We start from the raw sequence: 15,549 nt of genomic DNA, 5'->3' as shown, positions 1-15,549 counted from the left end.
AAGATTGTATATATTGTGCATTTTATCAGTATACCACTATCTCTCTTTTACTTAATAACTGAGTAAATTGGTATATCTTAATCACCATTAATTCATAAATGAAGGCTGTTACTGCCTTCATCAAAAGCATCAAAAGAAGAGCACAAGTAGCACAAATGTGCAAGAAACATCAACATTAAAAAAAAAAAAAATTGAAATCTCTGCATGCCTTGGAGTGCTCCAAGGGGGTTTGCTCCATCCTAAAATGTCCTGTATTGTAAGGTACTACAAAGTGGATCAGGAGGTGAGAAGAAGACTATTAGGTCTTTATTCTCTCTGTCCCCATTCTTAAGGTATCAAATCATGATGTAGACATACACCAGCCTCTTTTGGACCAGAAACCACAGTCTTGGTTCCTTCCTGAGACCCACAGTGGTATTGGCCAGATGGATACCTAATAACGTGGTTAATTTTATTACCCAGTGCAGCGTATCAACAAAGACCCACAAGTTTTGTTGTCTTGTTCATCTTTCTTCTGCTGCTCTCTAATAGTAAAGGCAGACATAGATGGGCCAGCTTCAGGATCTTGAAGCTGGGTCAATATCCTAGAAGAAATCTTGTTCTTCTGAAGTCTTTGTAATGATTACCAGGTATTTTATCTTTTTTCACCTTTTTCTTTTCCTACCTTTCAAAGTTTATGACTCAGAATATTCTTACCATTTTGACTACAATATACTGTTCTGTCTGTCAAATTCTTTAACTGTATACTACTGCTCATTCAAAAGTTTATTTTCAGAACTGCAGATGAGTCTGCTTTCCTCTATAGAGCTTTTCCTGTGGATTTTGCCTATTGGTATCTTTCATAAATTGGTTATTTAGGCCTTTTTTCATCATCACATCCTTTCTTTTATTTGCTGATGTTTCTGTGTTATTCTACTATCTGCCATGGTTCCTAGATGGTCTTTTCTGCTTCTAAATTAGGGATATCAGTATATGCTTCATAAAATGTAATTTCCCCCTGGGTTTATCTGTAAACTGTAGGTTAGGTGTCCCATAATTAGCCTATTATGTCTACCTGTGGTTATCTTTTTGTCCTTCTCTTCAGAGAGCATTTAGAGCTACTGTTGCTTAGCTTTATACCTAGGCTATTCGTATAGTCCCTTGTTAGAGCATTTCCAACAGTTTCTAATGGTCAGTCCTCTCTGCCATAGCATCTATTGTATAACACTTTATTCTTGATTCTTAGTAACAACTTTTTAAAAATAAAGTTCTCTCACCAAACTCTTTTACATCTTCTGACTTGTATTGTCATTATATCAATAATGCCAGATTTTAAAAATGCAATTTTTTAGATTTTTTTACAAACTGCAATTTCACTCCACACACAAATTCTGCTTTAAGGAGATAAAAAATACTCCAAAAACCCCCCCAAAACCCAAACCCAAAAGCTAAAGCCAAAACCACCCTCCCCCCCACCTAATTTTAATATTTTTTTTTCTTTAAAAAGGTATCTTAAAGTAACTGGAAATATCCACTGACATGCTTGTTTTCAGGTTATTATTTTCCCAGTTACAGGAGTACCATGTAGCCAAAGACCTTTATGACAGACTGCTGTGAATATGCAGCCCTTTCCACTTCTTCTCTGTCATTCTGCTGCATTAAATAGTTTATTTCAGGCAAGAACCAGTGTCATTATTTCCTCTCTTTTCCGCTAGAAAGAGCAGAAAATTTCTGTTAATTCAACTTGTTATTTGTATGGATAATTTCCTATGGAGGGTACTTGCTCTAGTTAAATATCACATAACTCCGTTGGGAGTAAGGAAAAGGAAATGTAAGTTTCAAATTCAGCTCTGCAATGGATATTCTGTGGATTCTTCTTCCTAGTTAATTATCTTCAGTGATTCTTATCTAATATGTCTACATCATAATGCATTGTGAGGTCAAAGTCATTAATATTTGTATGATGTTTGAAGATGCTTGCAAGAAACACATAAAAAGGCCAAATATATTAATTACTATTATAGTACCAGACCCTAGGGAGATTCAAAATTTCTAATTAAAATCATGTTAAAATATGCCTTCTGAGAAGTACAGTAATCTGATAAATTACTATTTCTGGGCCTAGCTCACCACCATGTAATTCTAGTCTATTATAATAAAATTTACCGGTATACAAGGATAAAATTACACATTTCATAGGTGTTATTAAAAATATGGCTGGTGCTACATTCTCCAGTACATTACTACTGTCTACCTTGTGCACTTCTATAGTCCAGAGCAGGCTTTAGATCCTGAAAGCCAGAGACTTAACCAACTTCATCAAAAGCAGTCTGTGCCTGTGTAAAAGAGCAAGGCCCAGGCCAACTCGTGCTCACCACGTCACACCCACACTGCAGTTTCTAACCCCTGGCACAACTGATTGACTTCATTGACTTCAGATTTCTTGTCTGGGTTTCAGACCAGCGCAAACACTGTATTTGTACTATCAAGATCAGTGGTCTTCAGTGACTTAGGTGAATTGAAGCAAAACAAAGCAAAACAAGGTGATAGTTTGGGAGCTGATGTGCACAGCATAACATTGTGGTGGTTCAGCCCCAAGCAGTGGCTGAGAACTACACACCGCTCCCTCACTTCTGGAAGAGAAATAGACAGAGCATCTGTGGGTTTGAATAAGGACAGTTTACTGACAAAATTACCTTGAAAGGGGAACAATAGCAGCCCACAGCAAATTTCACTCACACCTGATGATAACACAAAGTACCTTACCAGCCCAACAATAACAGAGTGCTGCACAATGCAAGGACCAACCCCTCACCCTGGCCACACTCAGACAGCCCTTGAAGCACCCAGGAACACCCCTCCCTCATCAGCCCCTGTTAGGGGGGAGTGATGCCAGATGGTGTGGAAACAGCTGCCTGCTTGGGGAGGTTGACTCTGGCCTGGCCAGAACCAGGATGCTGATATTCTGATATGCTCCTCATGTTTGCTTCTCTGCATAGTTTCTGACCTGTTTTTTCATAGGAACCACTGATCCCGGGAAAAGGCTTATAAATCACGTCTCTCTTCCAAGATGTGAATGGTGACTTCAGTGTTCCGAATGGCAGGCAGAAGTGTAGCAGTGCCCTTGCACTTTTCCTGCCAGTGTCTGGCCAGCAAAAGCCAAAGAGCTGAGGACCATTAAAAAGCACAGTTCATCCTAACTGCTTTTGTGTGACAGGGTGTACGTCCCTGAGCACAACCTGCGGAGTGAATCGCACTGTGCAATAGTGATGAAATGAAGGCACCCAACTTTTCTTCCTAGAGGCCTTAAAAGGAATGGGATCAAATCTATAGTTTTCAGTGACAGTGTACAGCAGATTTTAGTGTGTGTATGCAGCCATGCTCATTTGGGCCAGACAGAAGGAAAACTGATACGATTTGTTTTGTTTCTTGTGTATGTGTATTAAAATAGTATTAATTACTATATTATGTGTGCATTGTGACACTCATAACTGAGGCAGCTGTAACTATTAAACACATTATTATATTGCAAATGGATTTTTGAAAAAATTAATTTAAAGCTATTAAACACATGCTTTGGTTGTCTTCCAAAATATCCTTCAAAGTCAATTCTGCAGTTTTTAAACTAAAAAGAAATAAAAATCTTCTACAGTTGACCCATTAGTAAATAGTTCTAGTTTAAACATATGATGGAAATATGAAAATTAGAAGTAAGAAATAATTATCTGTAATAGAGACAACATATCACCTTTCATGGGTTTGCAATGTAAACTTTTCTGATTAATACATTGTGCTGTTGTGATAGATGCCTTGATGATGACTCTTCTGTGTTTCTGTGGATATAAAATGGAGTATTTGTAAATTTTACTTGGATTATCCCATGTTGACATAGTTATTAGTGTACTTGTTTGTTTTGGTTAACTTAAGTTACCGTGATTTGTTCTTTATTTTGCACACTTCTGCTCATACAGAGCAAATATTGTTTAGGAATGAGTATGCATTCTAGCACTGTGGTTTGTCTCATACTAGGATGGTCCAACTATACAAGGAGAAAATTACATAATTCATAGGTGTTATTGAAACCAAAAAAAAGTGCATTTCAGAATCAAGGCAATACTCAGAACTTCAATATATTCAACAAAAAAGGCCTCGGTATCTTTTAACAGAATAGTTATATAGACATATATCTAAAAATGGAGTTCAGCGTGTCTGGAGATATGAGACATCTGTGCATTGGAAACAGAGGAACTTTCTAGTACAGTTCTATTACCCCTAATATTTTAGATTTTAAAGATGTTCAGATTTTCAGTTTCAGCCCTAGTCTAGAAGGTCACTGAAGCAACCATTAGCACAGTGGAAAGTATCCATACTTTTTATCTTTTTCAGTATACTTGTGTACCATTTTTAATGTGGTTTTTTTTTAAATTTGATTTTGTGTTTGAAGCTTTGTTCCTGGGAAGGAACAATCGTTTGTATCAGTACAGGCTGGGGGATGACCTGCTGGAGAAGAGCTCAGTGGAGAAGGACCTGGGGGTCCTGGTTGATGACAGGTTGGCCATGAGCCAGCAGTGTGCCCTGGTGGCTAAGAGAGCCAATGGGATCCTGGGGTGCATCCGGAGGAGTATAGCCAGCAGGTCAAAGGAGGTGGTCCTCCCCCTCTACTCTGCCCTGGTCAGGCCCCACCTGGAGTATTGTGTCCAGTTCTGGGCTCCTTGGTTTAAAAAGGACAGGGATCTCCTGGAGAGAGTCCAGAGAAGGGCCACGAAGATGATTAGGGACCTGGAACATCTCCCCTATGAGGATAGGCTGAGTAAGCTGGGACTCTTCAGCCTTGAGAAGAGAAGACTAAGGGGGGACCTAATTAAAGTTTATAATTATCTGAAGCAGGGGATACAGGGGGAGTCAGCCAGCCCCTTTTCCGTGGTCTGTGGGGACAGAACAAGGGGCAATGGCTACAAGTTGGAGCACAGGAAGTTCCGCACCAACATGCGGAAAAACTTTTTCACAGTGAGGGTGACAGAGCCCTGGCACAGGCTGCCCAGGGAGGTGGTGGAGTCTCCATCTCTGGAGATATTCAAGACTCATCTGGATGCCTATCTGAGTGATATGTCCTAGGGAGCAGCTTTGGCAGGGGGTTTGGACCCGATGATCTCTTGAGGTCCCTTCCAACCCCTACAAGTCTATGACTCTATGATTCTATGAAATCACTGGTTTGTTCCATTTTAATATCACTGATATTATAGCCAGGAATTTGCCTTCTTTATGAGATCCAAGTACTTTTAGGGACTTGCTGAAACAAGTGGTTCTGTTCTAAAGCAGTTGAAAACTGGACATTCCTGAGAACTCATCTCTGACACAACTAAATCACATGCTCGTTCTATTGATGTTGGACGAGTTGCTCACATGATTGAATACATGACTCTTCAAAAACAGATTTGTTATAATCTTGTGAAATCCCAGACAAACTGAAGAAGCCTAGCATTTTCTTCTATCTGCCTTTCTAGTTATGTTACATTAAATATGTAATGTAGTCAAACCATGAGAGAGAATAAATGGTTGTGCCAAGTGTCTTGGATGTACAGATGGTTTACTTCACAATATTTGACAGTATTTGGTGGAAGGAAAGAATCAGGATAAAAGGATAAATAAGTTTGAAAGTCTTCTGATCCTCAGCACAGCCTCTGGCTAATCAGTCAAATGCATATGGTTTCTTTTCCTTGTTTCTTTCATTTCTTTCCTGTATGTACTTAAAATCAAATCTGCACTTTATGGAGGTACAGCAGGGCAGATCCTTGTTGATACTTTATTTCTCTGGTTGGAAGAGTTGAACAGGATGTAAAAACTATTATGATTCAGCAAGAAATGGCAAAGGCATTTTGTGTTTTGACGGACTAGTGTATTCCACTAAAACTCAGATATGGTCTTTATAGTTAAAAGGTTTTCTGGAATATAAATAACCAGCATATTTCAAAATTCATGTGGCAATACTGCTTCTGGTAGTATCGATCTATATTAACACTTAAAATGTAGGGAGAACTGAGGGCTATTTTCCCCACGTTCCAATGACCTATTTAATCATTTTTTTCTGTCATCATGTTAGTCATCATGTTCCTGCATGTGTTGTTCTGTATCATGTTGACATAATTGGACAAAAAAAAAAAAATAGTCTGCTTATTGGCTGAAATATTCTTTGGGGTTTGCTTGAATGGATATTGATGTTCTTGGGCCTCCACCTAGTACCATGTGAAAACAGGTTGACTTTGATGTTTCAGGTACTTCTGTGGTGCAAGTAACAGCTACTGATGCTGATGACCCTTCATATGGAAACAGTGCCAGGGTAATTTACAGCATACTTCAGGGACAGCCATATTTCTCTGTAGAACCAGAAACAGGTAAGGAAAATTATCACTATTTCAATTTAACACAAACTACTTTTTTTTCATTTTAAAATTATTGTATCACCTAAAATTATTTTTAAACCTAACTGAAATAAAATTTCTTGTTTTTTTTCTCATAATATATAACTTTTATAATAGGTATAAATACTTAAAGTTATTAAACCTGACACTACAAAGTAACTTTACAGTAGTACTGTTGATAGCTTAAGGATATAGTAATAAAATTTCTGATAAAGGGAAGACTGAAGGTGTGTGTCCTAGTAAATGTTTTTCTTTTTTCTTAATGGTTCTACTTGGACTAATAAAAGCTGTTCTTTCTACTCATAAAGTTTGTGCATAAATACCTTGAAATATTTTTAGCATGAAATGTAAACTGGAAATGGAGCTGTGATATAGACCTAAAGTTTGTTCAATAAATAGCCTGTACTGAAGACTGTTTATAAAGCCTTTGAACAGAAATTTGTGTGCTAAAACATTACATGAATATTTTTGAAGTATATTTGAAGTATATTACAGACTAATATTAGAAAAATACAGCAGATTGTTACTCATCAAAAATAGAGGTGATTAACAAGTTTATTTATCTATTTATTTATTTGCTCAAGGCATCATCAGGACTGCTTTGCCGAACATGAACAGAGAGAACAGGGAGCAGTACCAAGTAGTTATCCAGGCAAAGGACATGGGAGGCCAGATGGGTGGATTATCAGGGACCACCACCGTGAACATCACTTTGACTGATGTCAACGACAATCCACCACGATTCCCCCAGAGTAAGCTGCATTTAATGTTTGCCTTGCACTGTAAGAGCTTCAAACTAAAGAGTTAAGCAATCACCATCTGGTTTAATTTAGAGTAAGTCTAGATTATGGGGCACACATGAACAAAAGGCTTACGTACTGATTTAGTTATTAAAGCAGTATATTAAATGTTACAGTGTTTTCTTGTTAGGAAAACAGTTACATGGTCAAATATGACTGCAGCAAACCCAGAACACTTTCTGGTACTATGGGAGGGATTGGTAGGTAGACCCATAAGAGCATTAGAGCAATGTTTTTCTTTTCTCTTACCTATTTCTTAAATCCTGCATATTCCCTCACTGCAAAATAAAACATGTAGTAATTCTAGATATGTAGAAATGTTTGAATTGTAGTATCTGCTTAACTGTTTAATCATGAAGAACGTGGAAAATAAATTACTTGAAGGGAATAAAGCAGATTTGTACTTTTTTTCAGTTACAGTGCTACAAAACCTAGTAGAAAATTTCCCCAAGTAAGTTAAATGGCATTTAACCTTTTCCTTTTACAGCTTCAATTTACCAAAGCTTTTTGTACAGCTATCAAGACTTTGTGTGCTCAAACTAAAATACAAAAACATTCTTGGTTTCTATGTAATATGGAAATACTACACTATGTAATATCAAGCCGGTTAAAGGTTAAGCATTTTAAATAAAATTGAAAACTTTGGCATATACTGAAGTTGCAGTATTTGCAAGGCGGTTTGGATGTACTTAATAGGTAAAGGATTTAGAGCATCTCACCAGCCATTTTTTCTTCTGAATAACTCTGCTGAAGCCAGTAGTTACTGATGATCAGCCTTCAGGCTCAAAATAACAAAATCAACTTCACACGTTTCTGATTTTAACAGACTCCTTATGGCACAAACAGAGTACATAATTTTGTTCTATTTAATATTGTAGTTAATATATATGTGTTTAGCTAAGATGTTTCTCAGCATGTGATTTCAACTAGAAACTCTAAATAAAGGAATCATGAACAATTAAGTACTTAGAGTTTATGCATTTCCAGAGAGGCCCTATTCTGGATAGAATTCATTGTTAATTTGTCATTTTATGTTCTTTGTGTTTGCACATAACCTTTTGATTTGTTATTTGTCTTGTTTCCATCTATGTATAGAGGATTGTGCTAATTGCAGTGTTGTGTAGGTGAGGAATGCTGTAATAGTCCTCCCTATTGAGGAAGACTGTTCAATGAGGTGTCATGTTCAAAAAAAAGTTGATTTCACCAGTTACATTTAAGACAGCATGCAGGCACCAAACATGCATATTTATGCTCTTGTCTGTGGGGTGGGTTTTTTTTTCCCCTTGTTTCTTAGTGCGTTAAATTAATACTTAGAATAATTGAATAAACCTTCTTGACAATTTTTACATGACTTACCTGGCAGTCCAACATCATATTTGAGTCAAATGAGAATCTGATGTAGCATCCCAGAAATATGTCCCCATTTTCCTATTAATGTCAGTTAAGATCAGAGGTGACTTGTGCCTTAAAGAAACTTTTTGGTTCACTCATGGAGGGTTTTTTCGTTGTTGTTTTGTTTTTCTCTCTACTTTCTCTCTGCCAGTATCTTTGCTACATATAAATGATTGTTTCACTGGAAACTAGAACATTCATAAAGCTGACTCATTTAACTAGATATATGAAAGTAAAAATAGCCATTGACTTTTTAAAAAATCTTTATGCTTAATCTCAAAATGTGAATAGACATTATAATGACTCCCGATTTTAATGAGTTCAATGAGACTACTGGAATCGATACTTATTTAGTTAAATTATTCTATTCTGCTAATAAAATACAGATGTGTATTAGGTTCATGAGACAATCATATCAGATTTATAAATTACCAGGAAAAATATTAAAATGTCCATTATGTTTTCACAGGACTCAGCATATTATGGCAATATGTTTCAATAAAATATTTAATAACAGGTTAGACTTCTCCCACAAGAAACTCATATTAGCATTGTGGAAAAATATACATACTGTATTTTATCATACTTTCTCAGAAAAACCCAAGAAGAAACATTAATTCCTCTGTTGTTTGGATGAAAGAGCAAGGACTTTTCAGGGTATTTTTCTCCTTTTATAGATCTCCTGAAAACAGTGGCTGTTCTTCTGAAGAAACATAATAAAATCTAAAATTTTATCAAGGTTGTTCTTAGAAAGGCCACCAAAGACCTCATATATGGATCTCTGTTTCAACTGTAATATTTCCAAGTGTTCTTAGAAGTAAGGAGATGGTGTTGACCAATGATCAATGGAAAAAGTGATTTATGTATTTAGGAGCGTGAGTCAGACTAAGACTCCGTGCATCCAAGTTATGGCAGCCCATGTCTCCTGGGCTTTACATGATACGTCTATTCAAGAGTAAGTGGGAAGAAAAGTGATAAATAAGAATGCTTCTTCATTCTTTATGACTGAAGTATTGCCAGACAAAAGTGTGTAGATGTCCACTCTCCTTAGTAAGTGGCAAAGCTTTACCTTTCCTTGATCCTCCCACTTTTATTCCTGACAAATAAAGAACATCACTCATTGGAGTAAATGCTGACAGTAAACTGCTCTCCTTGAGAAAGAACTGAGAGAAAAAGGATCAACAGCAGAGTTTTACAAGAATAATTCTAGTTTGGTTTACTTCATATTCTGATACAGTGCCTAACACTGCTTCACATCTCATATTTAGTCAATGACTTAAATATCTTCAGGGAAAAAAAAATAGTAAAATGAAGTGTGTCATCAATTTCTATAAATGGATAGGTTAGACATAAAATTATCTTTCACATAATAGGTTTGTGGTTTTCACTGTTTCCACTGCCTTTATTAGCAATTCATGATATGAGCTCTTACCACTTTGTCGACTAAATTAATGAGTTGGGTATTGCAGTGGGAGTCAAAGAGGTGTCCACAAGGCATAGCTTGGGGATGTAGCTTTAAGCACTCCAGAAAAAAATGTTGACACACCGTAACATATAAATATTAATTGGGAAAAATAAATTTATATAAAATAGAATGTGTAGTGTATATGGCCATAAAGTGTTAATTCTGCTGTATATCAGTTCCAAATCAAAAGCTGCCTAAGTAAAATTCTATGAAGAAATTAAATTTTACATTTTTCGTTCAGCGTTTAATTAAAACTATAGGTGAACGTGGAGGGGGATGTGTTTATTTGGGTTGGGTTGTTTTGGGTTTTTGGGGTTTTAGGTTTGGCAAATTATAATATAGCAGAACAGAAAAAGCTAGTTGTGTAGAATGAAAGTCTCAAATGTCCCAATTAATAATAGGGGTTTCCTCAGTGAGTGTTCCCACAAACATAACCAGTTCCTTTGTCACACTATAGCTGGCTTGTAATGCAGTCTGTTAAGAGACAACGTTAATCCTCGCGATTCACTTCTGTATTCCTGAGGATATCATAAGGTCATGCTTCCAGTGGCCTTCCTGTACTGCCTTTCCACTGCTCCCTCCCCACAATTCTTCATGATCACACAGAAATAATAACTACAGACTTTTTCAGTATTACTCATTTGTAATGATGTATACATGTGATGCCTCTTGGGTAGCCTGTTCGACGTTTTCCTGTCATTACTAGTCTTCACTGCTTCCACTTTGGTGTTACTGTTAACTGAACTTTCTAACTGACTTTACCTACGTTAGTAAGTCTCTAAGTAAAACAGCAAAATCTGGTACACTTAACTAAAGCCAAAGAATAAAATATTTTTAAATAGAGCTTTGATGAATTCATTGTCATACTTGGAGTGACAGTTGCATCTGCATTCATTTTTAAATCTTTTTTCTGAGAATTCTTCATTGTGTCCCCTCCACGTGTTTTCATACCGTATGTTCTGACAGATGGGATCAGAGGTCTCAACCTTTATTTACAGTTTTCACAGTAAGGCCAGTAGATCAAATAGTAAAATATATGACAAGGTATTTATTTCAGTTTATTGCAGCATGTCTGAACAGTGACAGTTTTATTCCTGTGTTCTTTATCAGCTGTAGGACACCACAATAAAGGGACTCAGTCAAGCTAGGCAAAGTAGCACAAAACCAAAGTTGCAATGTTCACAAGCCTTATTTAACTGGTTTGACCAGCGTAGGTCCACCTTCTGATTGTGGATTTTCAAAAACCAATTCCTGCATTCAGATGTCATTCAAATTTATTTAATATTGTATCTGGTTTTGAGAGCCGAAATGTCAGTCTGCTGCTTAGAATTGGCCAGCAGAGTTAGGGGATTCTGTTCTTTGCATTGCTTCCATGATAAAATAGACGTAAAATGTATCCCAAAGAATCACCTTAGATATTAAGGGAAATAAAGCAGAGTGAAGCTTGAAAAGAACACAGTGAAGTCTTTCCAGATATTGTTTCAGGAATGACATAGACAAGAAAAGTACAGACATAGCTGACTTCTTTGAGATAGGAGAACATAGGTGCTTCTCAATCCTGTTTTTTCTATGAATTTCTTTTTTTCTGTGATTTTGTTTTGAGCCTTCTACCTTAAGTTTTCCTCTGCATAGTTCCCCGCCTCCCATTTTGCCCATCCTCCCAGTGTTAAATGGCAAGTTCCTTAGAATAAAAGATACCCAAAAGCATGTAACTAGCTATTGTGGGACACCATGTTACTTAGTGCGTGTGGGACTTCTGAGTGGTTCTTTGTCTCTTTGACAGGTACCATCCACCTCCGCATCCCTGAGTCCTCCCCAGTCGGGACAGCCATTGGCAGCGTCAAAGCCACAGACGCAGACACCGGGCAAAACGCCGAAGTCGAGTACAGGATTATCGATGGCGATGGGACAGACATGTTTGATATTGTGACGCAGAAGGACACACAGGAGGGCATCATAACTGTGCGAAAGGTGTCTCTTAACAACATTCGCTAAGTGATTTTGGTGTCAGTGTTATGCCACAAATGCTCATTGGAAAAAAGTGCTTAGATCATGTGATGACACGTTCTAACTGCGTAACACTTGCAAAGCATTCCCCCTTTAGTGACTGAAAGGTACTGTTTCCTTTTAAGATGAACTGGAAATAACAGGTGGTAACAATATCTGAGATGCAGCACAGGCTTAAAGCACTGTTGCCAGCAAAGTATATAAAAAATGGACCATCCCCAATGTCTTAGTAGTACTAAATATCTCTGTGATTTCAATTACAGACTTCAGTGTTCATGTAACCTATTTTTTCAGCAAGTAATATGCCCTTCACTCTCCCTACTGAGACACACAGGTTTTCTTTATGTAGGGGATTTTCATCAATTTAGGTGATCAGTGTATACAAGAACACTGAAGATGAAATTGCAATTGTATTGTTTTGTTCCTGTTTCCAACATGTCAGATGGTTAAGACATGAGCCGTGAATAATGATGGTGTCCCTGTTTCAGAGCTAGCTCTAGTTCTGCCCTCTGTTTTGCATGTCAGAGCACTTTCAAGAGGTCTTAAGATCTCACACTTAGAAAGGCCATTCTCCTGCTTCACTGCATTTTCCCATCGAGAACTCCCTCAGCCGTCATTTCTGGGACTTTAAAATGTATTGTGAAAGAGTTCAGACGGCATTTTTAATATGAAACACTCTTTTTATTAGCTTTTAAAACAAATCTCCTTAAGCATAGAATACCAAATTAAACAATATATAAAATATATCTCCATATCTCTTGATAGTGGCAACCAAGGAAAAGAGAAGTTCTGCAAAGAAGTGTGTTCCTTTTTAATGTCTCTGTTCATACTTAGTTTATGTGAGAAGGAATGAAAAGTTCCAGGACCAATATTTTTCCTTTTCCTAGAAGTTTGAAAAGGCTTCTCTTGAGAGGTTTCTCTTGCTTCGTATTTTTCACTCAGACTATTATATTAAATCAATAGAGTCTTGAAAAAACAGTCTAATAACTGGATCAATCATAAAAAATTCAGAAGTTATAACACGGCAGTTCCAAAAATGTCACCAATAAATACAAATGAACAGGATCTTATTTTTTTCATTAGCAATCTGACACAATTTGCAATTTTCAAGACACTTTCTGATATTGATAAGTAGTTTATTCAGATAGAACAGACAGCACCACTAATAAGCAAAGAAGATAGGCTCAATTTGTTTATTTGTGAAAAAAAAATCTTCATTTCTTTATTATTTAGCCACATTGATTATAATTTATGTTTTTAACAGCAAATAGCTACAAGTAGCTGGTTTTCCTTTACTGAGCCTTTAAATTACTAACCCTGCATTTAATACCTGCTGCAAAAGAACTTTTCTCTATACAAATTTTTCTATACAAGCTGTCACAGACAAAATGATTGCTTTACCACAATTTCAGGTACATGTAGGCAACACTTTTGTTCATTACTGGTGCTATGTTGGAATATATGTTTAATCCACACATTTCATATCCATGTTTTGCAGCGTAGCCTGAAGACATGTCCAAACTGGATGTGAATGTACTAGTAACGAGTTAACTACATCTGCAAGCACACCTTCTGGCAAATTAAGCCAGCTAATTAGAATAAAGCAGGATTAACATTACTTTTTTGATTCTAGGCTTGAAGCCAGCATCCCTTAACAGCAGCATGCTGCACTTTATAGACACACTAATAGTCTATAACTTGTTCTCTCTTCTGCTCTAACTACTTTTTTAAAGCAAGTTTGGGACAGTGGGGAGACTCATTCTTTCACCAGGCTGCATCTTTCTGCTCTTTCTTACATAGAATATTTAAGTTTCTAGGCTGTTACTGGCATCCTTCATGAAAATTAATTTGTATTTAAAAGCAGTTAGGCAGAAAAAAGAGTATTCTACCACCCATTTTGATGAATGAAAACCACAAGTTTGATATCTCCCTGAGATTTTGGGCAAGTTAATGAAGTCTTCTTTGTGTCAGAAAGGTAAATTCTCAGCTTGCATATTTCCTCAGTATCATTAATTAACAAATACTTTTCATCTATGACAGTTATAAAAAGTTGAAGGAATAGAGGTTCTTTTTCTATTCAAAATGGTTTCTAATTATAACCTGAACCTTTCCTCTTTCCATTTTAAAAAGGAACTGCTGACAAAAATGTCAAATCTATTCTGCAAAAAAATCTCTGATGTTTGATTCATTAAATTAAATGAAAAGCAACGAGATTAAGCTCTTACTGTTTCTCCAGATATAGAGAACTCTGACACAAGCACCTTCCTTAAAAGAAACCTAAAGCATTCCTGATATTTAAGGCCAGCTATATTTGTTCGACAGTAAGGACACTTGGGCCATTTTGAGTATCCATGAGTTTACAGTACTTCCTTACAAATACAGTATTAACTACCTTGTTCTGAAACGTCAGTATCTCAAGTATTTTAAATGCTTATATAATTGTTTCAAATCCATATCATTGTGTAACATCTGTAAAATTCCCTAAATGATAAATTTGCACTGAAAATTCTTTTGTCATTGCTGCTATGATAATTTAAATAATATTTAGGAAGAGAAACTTCCTCTAAAAACAAGAAAAATTTCTTTTTAGAGGAAGTGATCCCTATGCTCTGGAAAATCTGAACTGTATTCAAGTACCCCCAACCCAGGGAAAGATCTGACAAGGCTTGAGTTCTCTTCAGTTTCCATTATGTCTGTAGGCCAAAATCTGTCAATATGTAATGTCATTTAATAAACATAATTGTCTTCATTTTTAGCCACTGGACTATGAGACAAGACGACTTTATACCTTGAAAGTAGAAGCTGAGAATACCCATGTGGATCCACGCTTCTACTATCTTGGGCCTTTCAAAGATACAACTATTGTGAAAATCTCTGTAGAAGATGTAGATGAAGCCCCTGTCTTCAGCAGATCTTCTTACCTTTTTGAGGTGCATGAAGATATTGAGCTGGGGACAATAATAGGAACAGTAATGGCGCGGGATCCTGATTCAGCCTCAAGTCCAATAAGGTAATACTCCAGTCTCTGTAAACACTAATTTGCTAAAGCAATTAAGAGAAATGGTAATGTAACATGAATTTTCATGTACACATTGTGCACAGGAACATGCTAATTTTTTTTTCTGTTATTTAGTAATGCACCAGAGATAGACAGAATCAAAAAAGATGCTATCCGTAAGCCTCTGAACACCTCAGGGAACAGCCATTCACTTGTACACAAGAGACACCAGAAAAATTTTCTAGTACTTACAAATCTGAGAAAACTTAAAAAAATTACATATTGATTTCAAGTAGGCTTTTCAGGACTTCTGCTTCCTTCACACTGCAGAAAAATCCCAAGCCAGTCTATGGTCTGGAAAGGTCACATAACTTTCTAATGCTTCCTCTGATGTATCCTAGAGGAACCACTGGTCTGATTGATGCCTCCTGCTGTGCTGGCTTGCTAGAGTGATTTCAGGATAAAAAACAGTTTGTATGTGCTCAAATA

At 36.6% G+C, this 15,549-nt stretch overlaps 1 protein-coding gene across 1 annotated transcript in view; it reads left to right on the top strand.

The window, feature by feature from the left end:
• Positions 1-15,549, top strand: part of LOC311205841 (cadherin-10) — a gene marked incomplete at both ends in the record, with an annotated part of 63,512 nt that overhangs the window by 29,734 nt on the left and 18,229 nt on the right. The window contains 4 exons of the mRNA XM_084280349.1: positions 6,252-6,371; positions 6,983-7,150; positions 11,839-12,026; positions 14,819-15,072. Of these exons, the coding sequence (XP_084136475.1) occupies positions 6,252-6,371; positions 6,983-7,150; positions 11,839-12,026; positions 14,819-15,072 (730 nt within the window). The remainder of the gene's footprint in view (positions 1-6,251; positions 6,372-6,982; positions 7,151-11,838; positions 12,027-14,818; positions 15,073-15,549) is intronic.

The sequence above is a fragment of the Gallinula chloropus genome (assembly GCF_964237585.1).
Source record: "Gallinula chloropus genome assembly, chromosome: 2".
NCBI lineage: Eukaryota > Metazoa > Chordata > Aves > Gruiformes > Rallidae > Gallinula > Gallinula chloropus.
The sequence above is the reverse complement of the archived record's forward strand: the minus strand, read 5'-3'. Positions and strand labels throughout refer to the sequence as shown.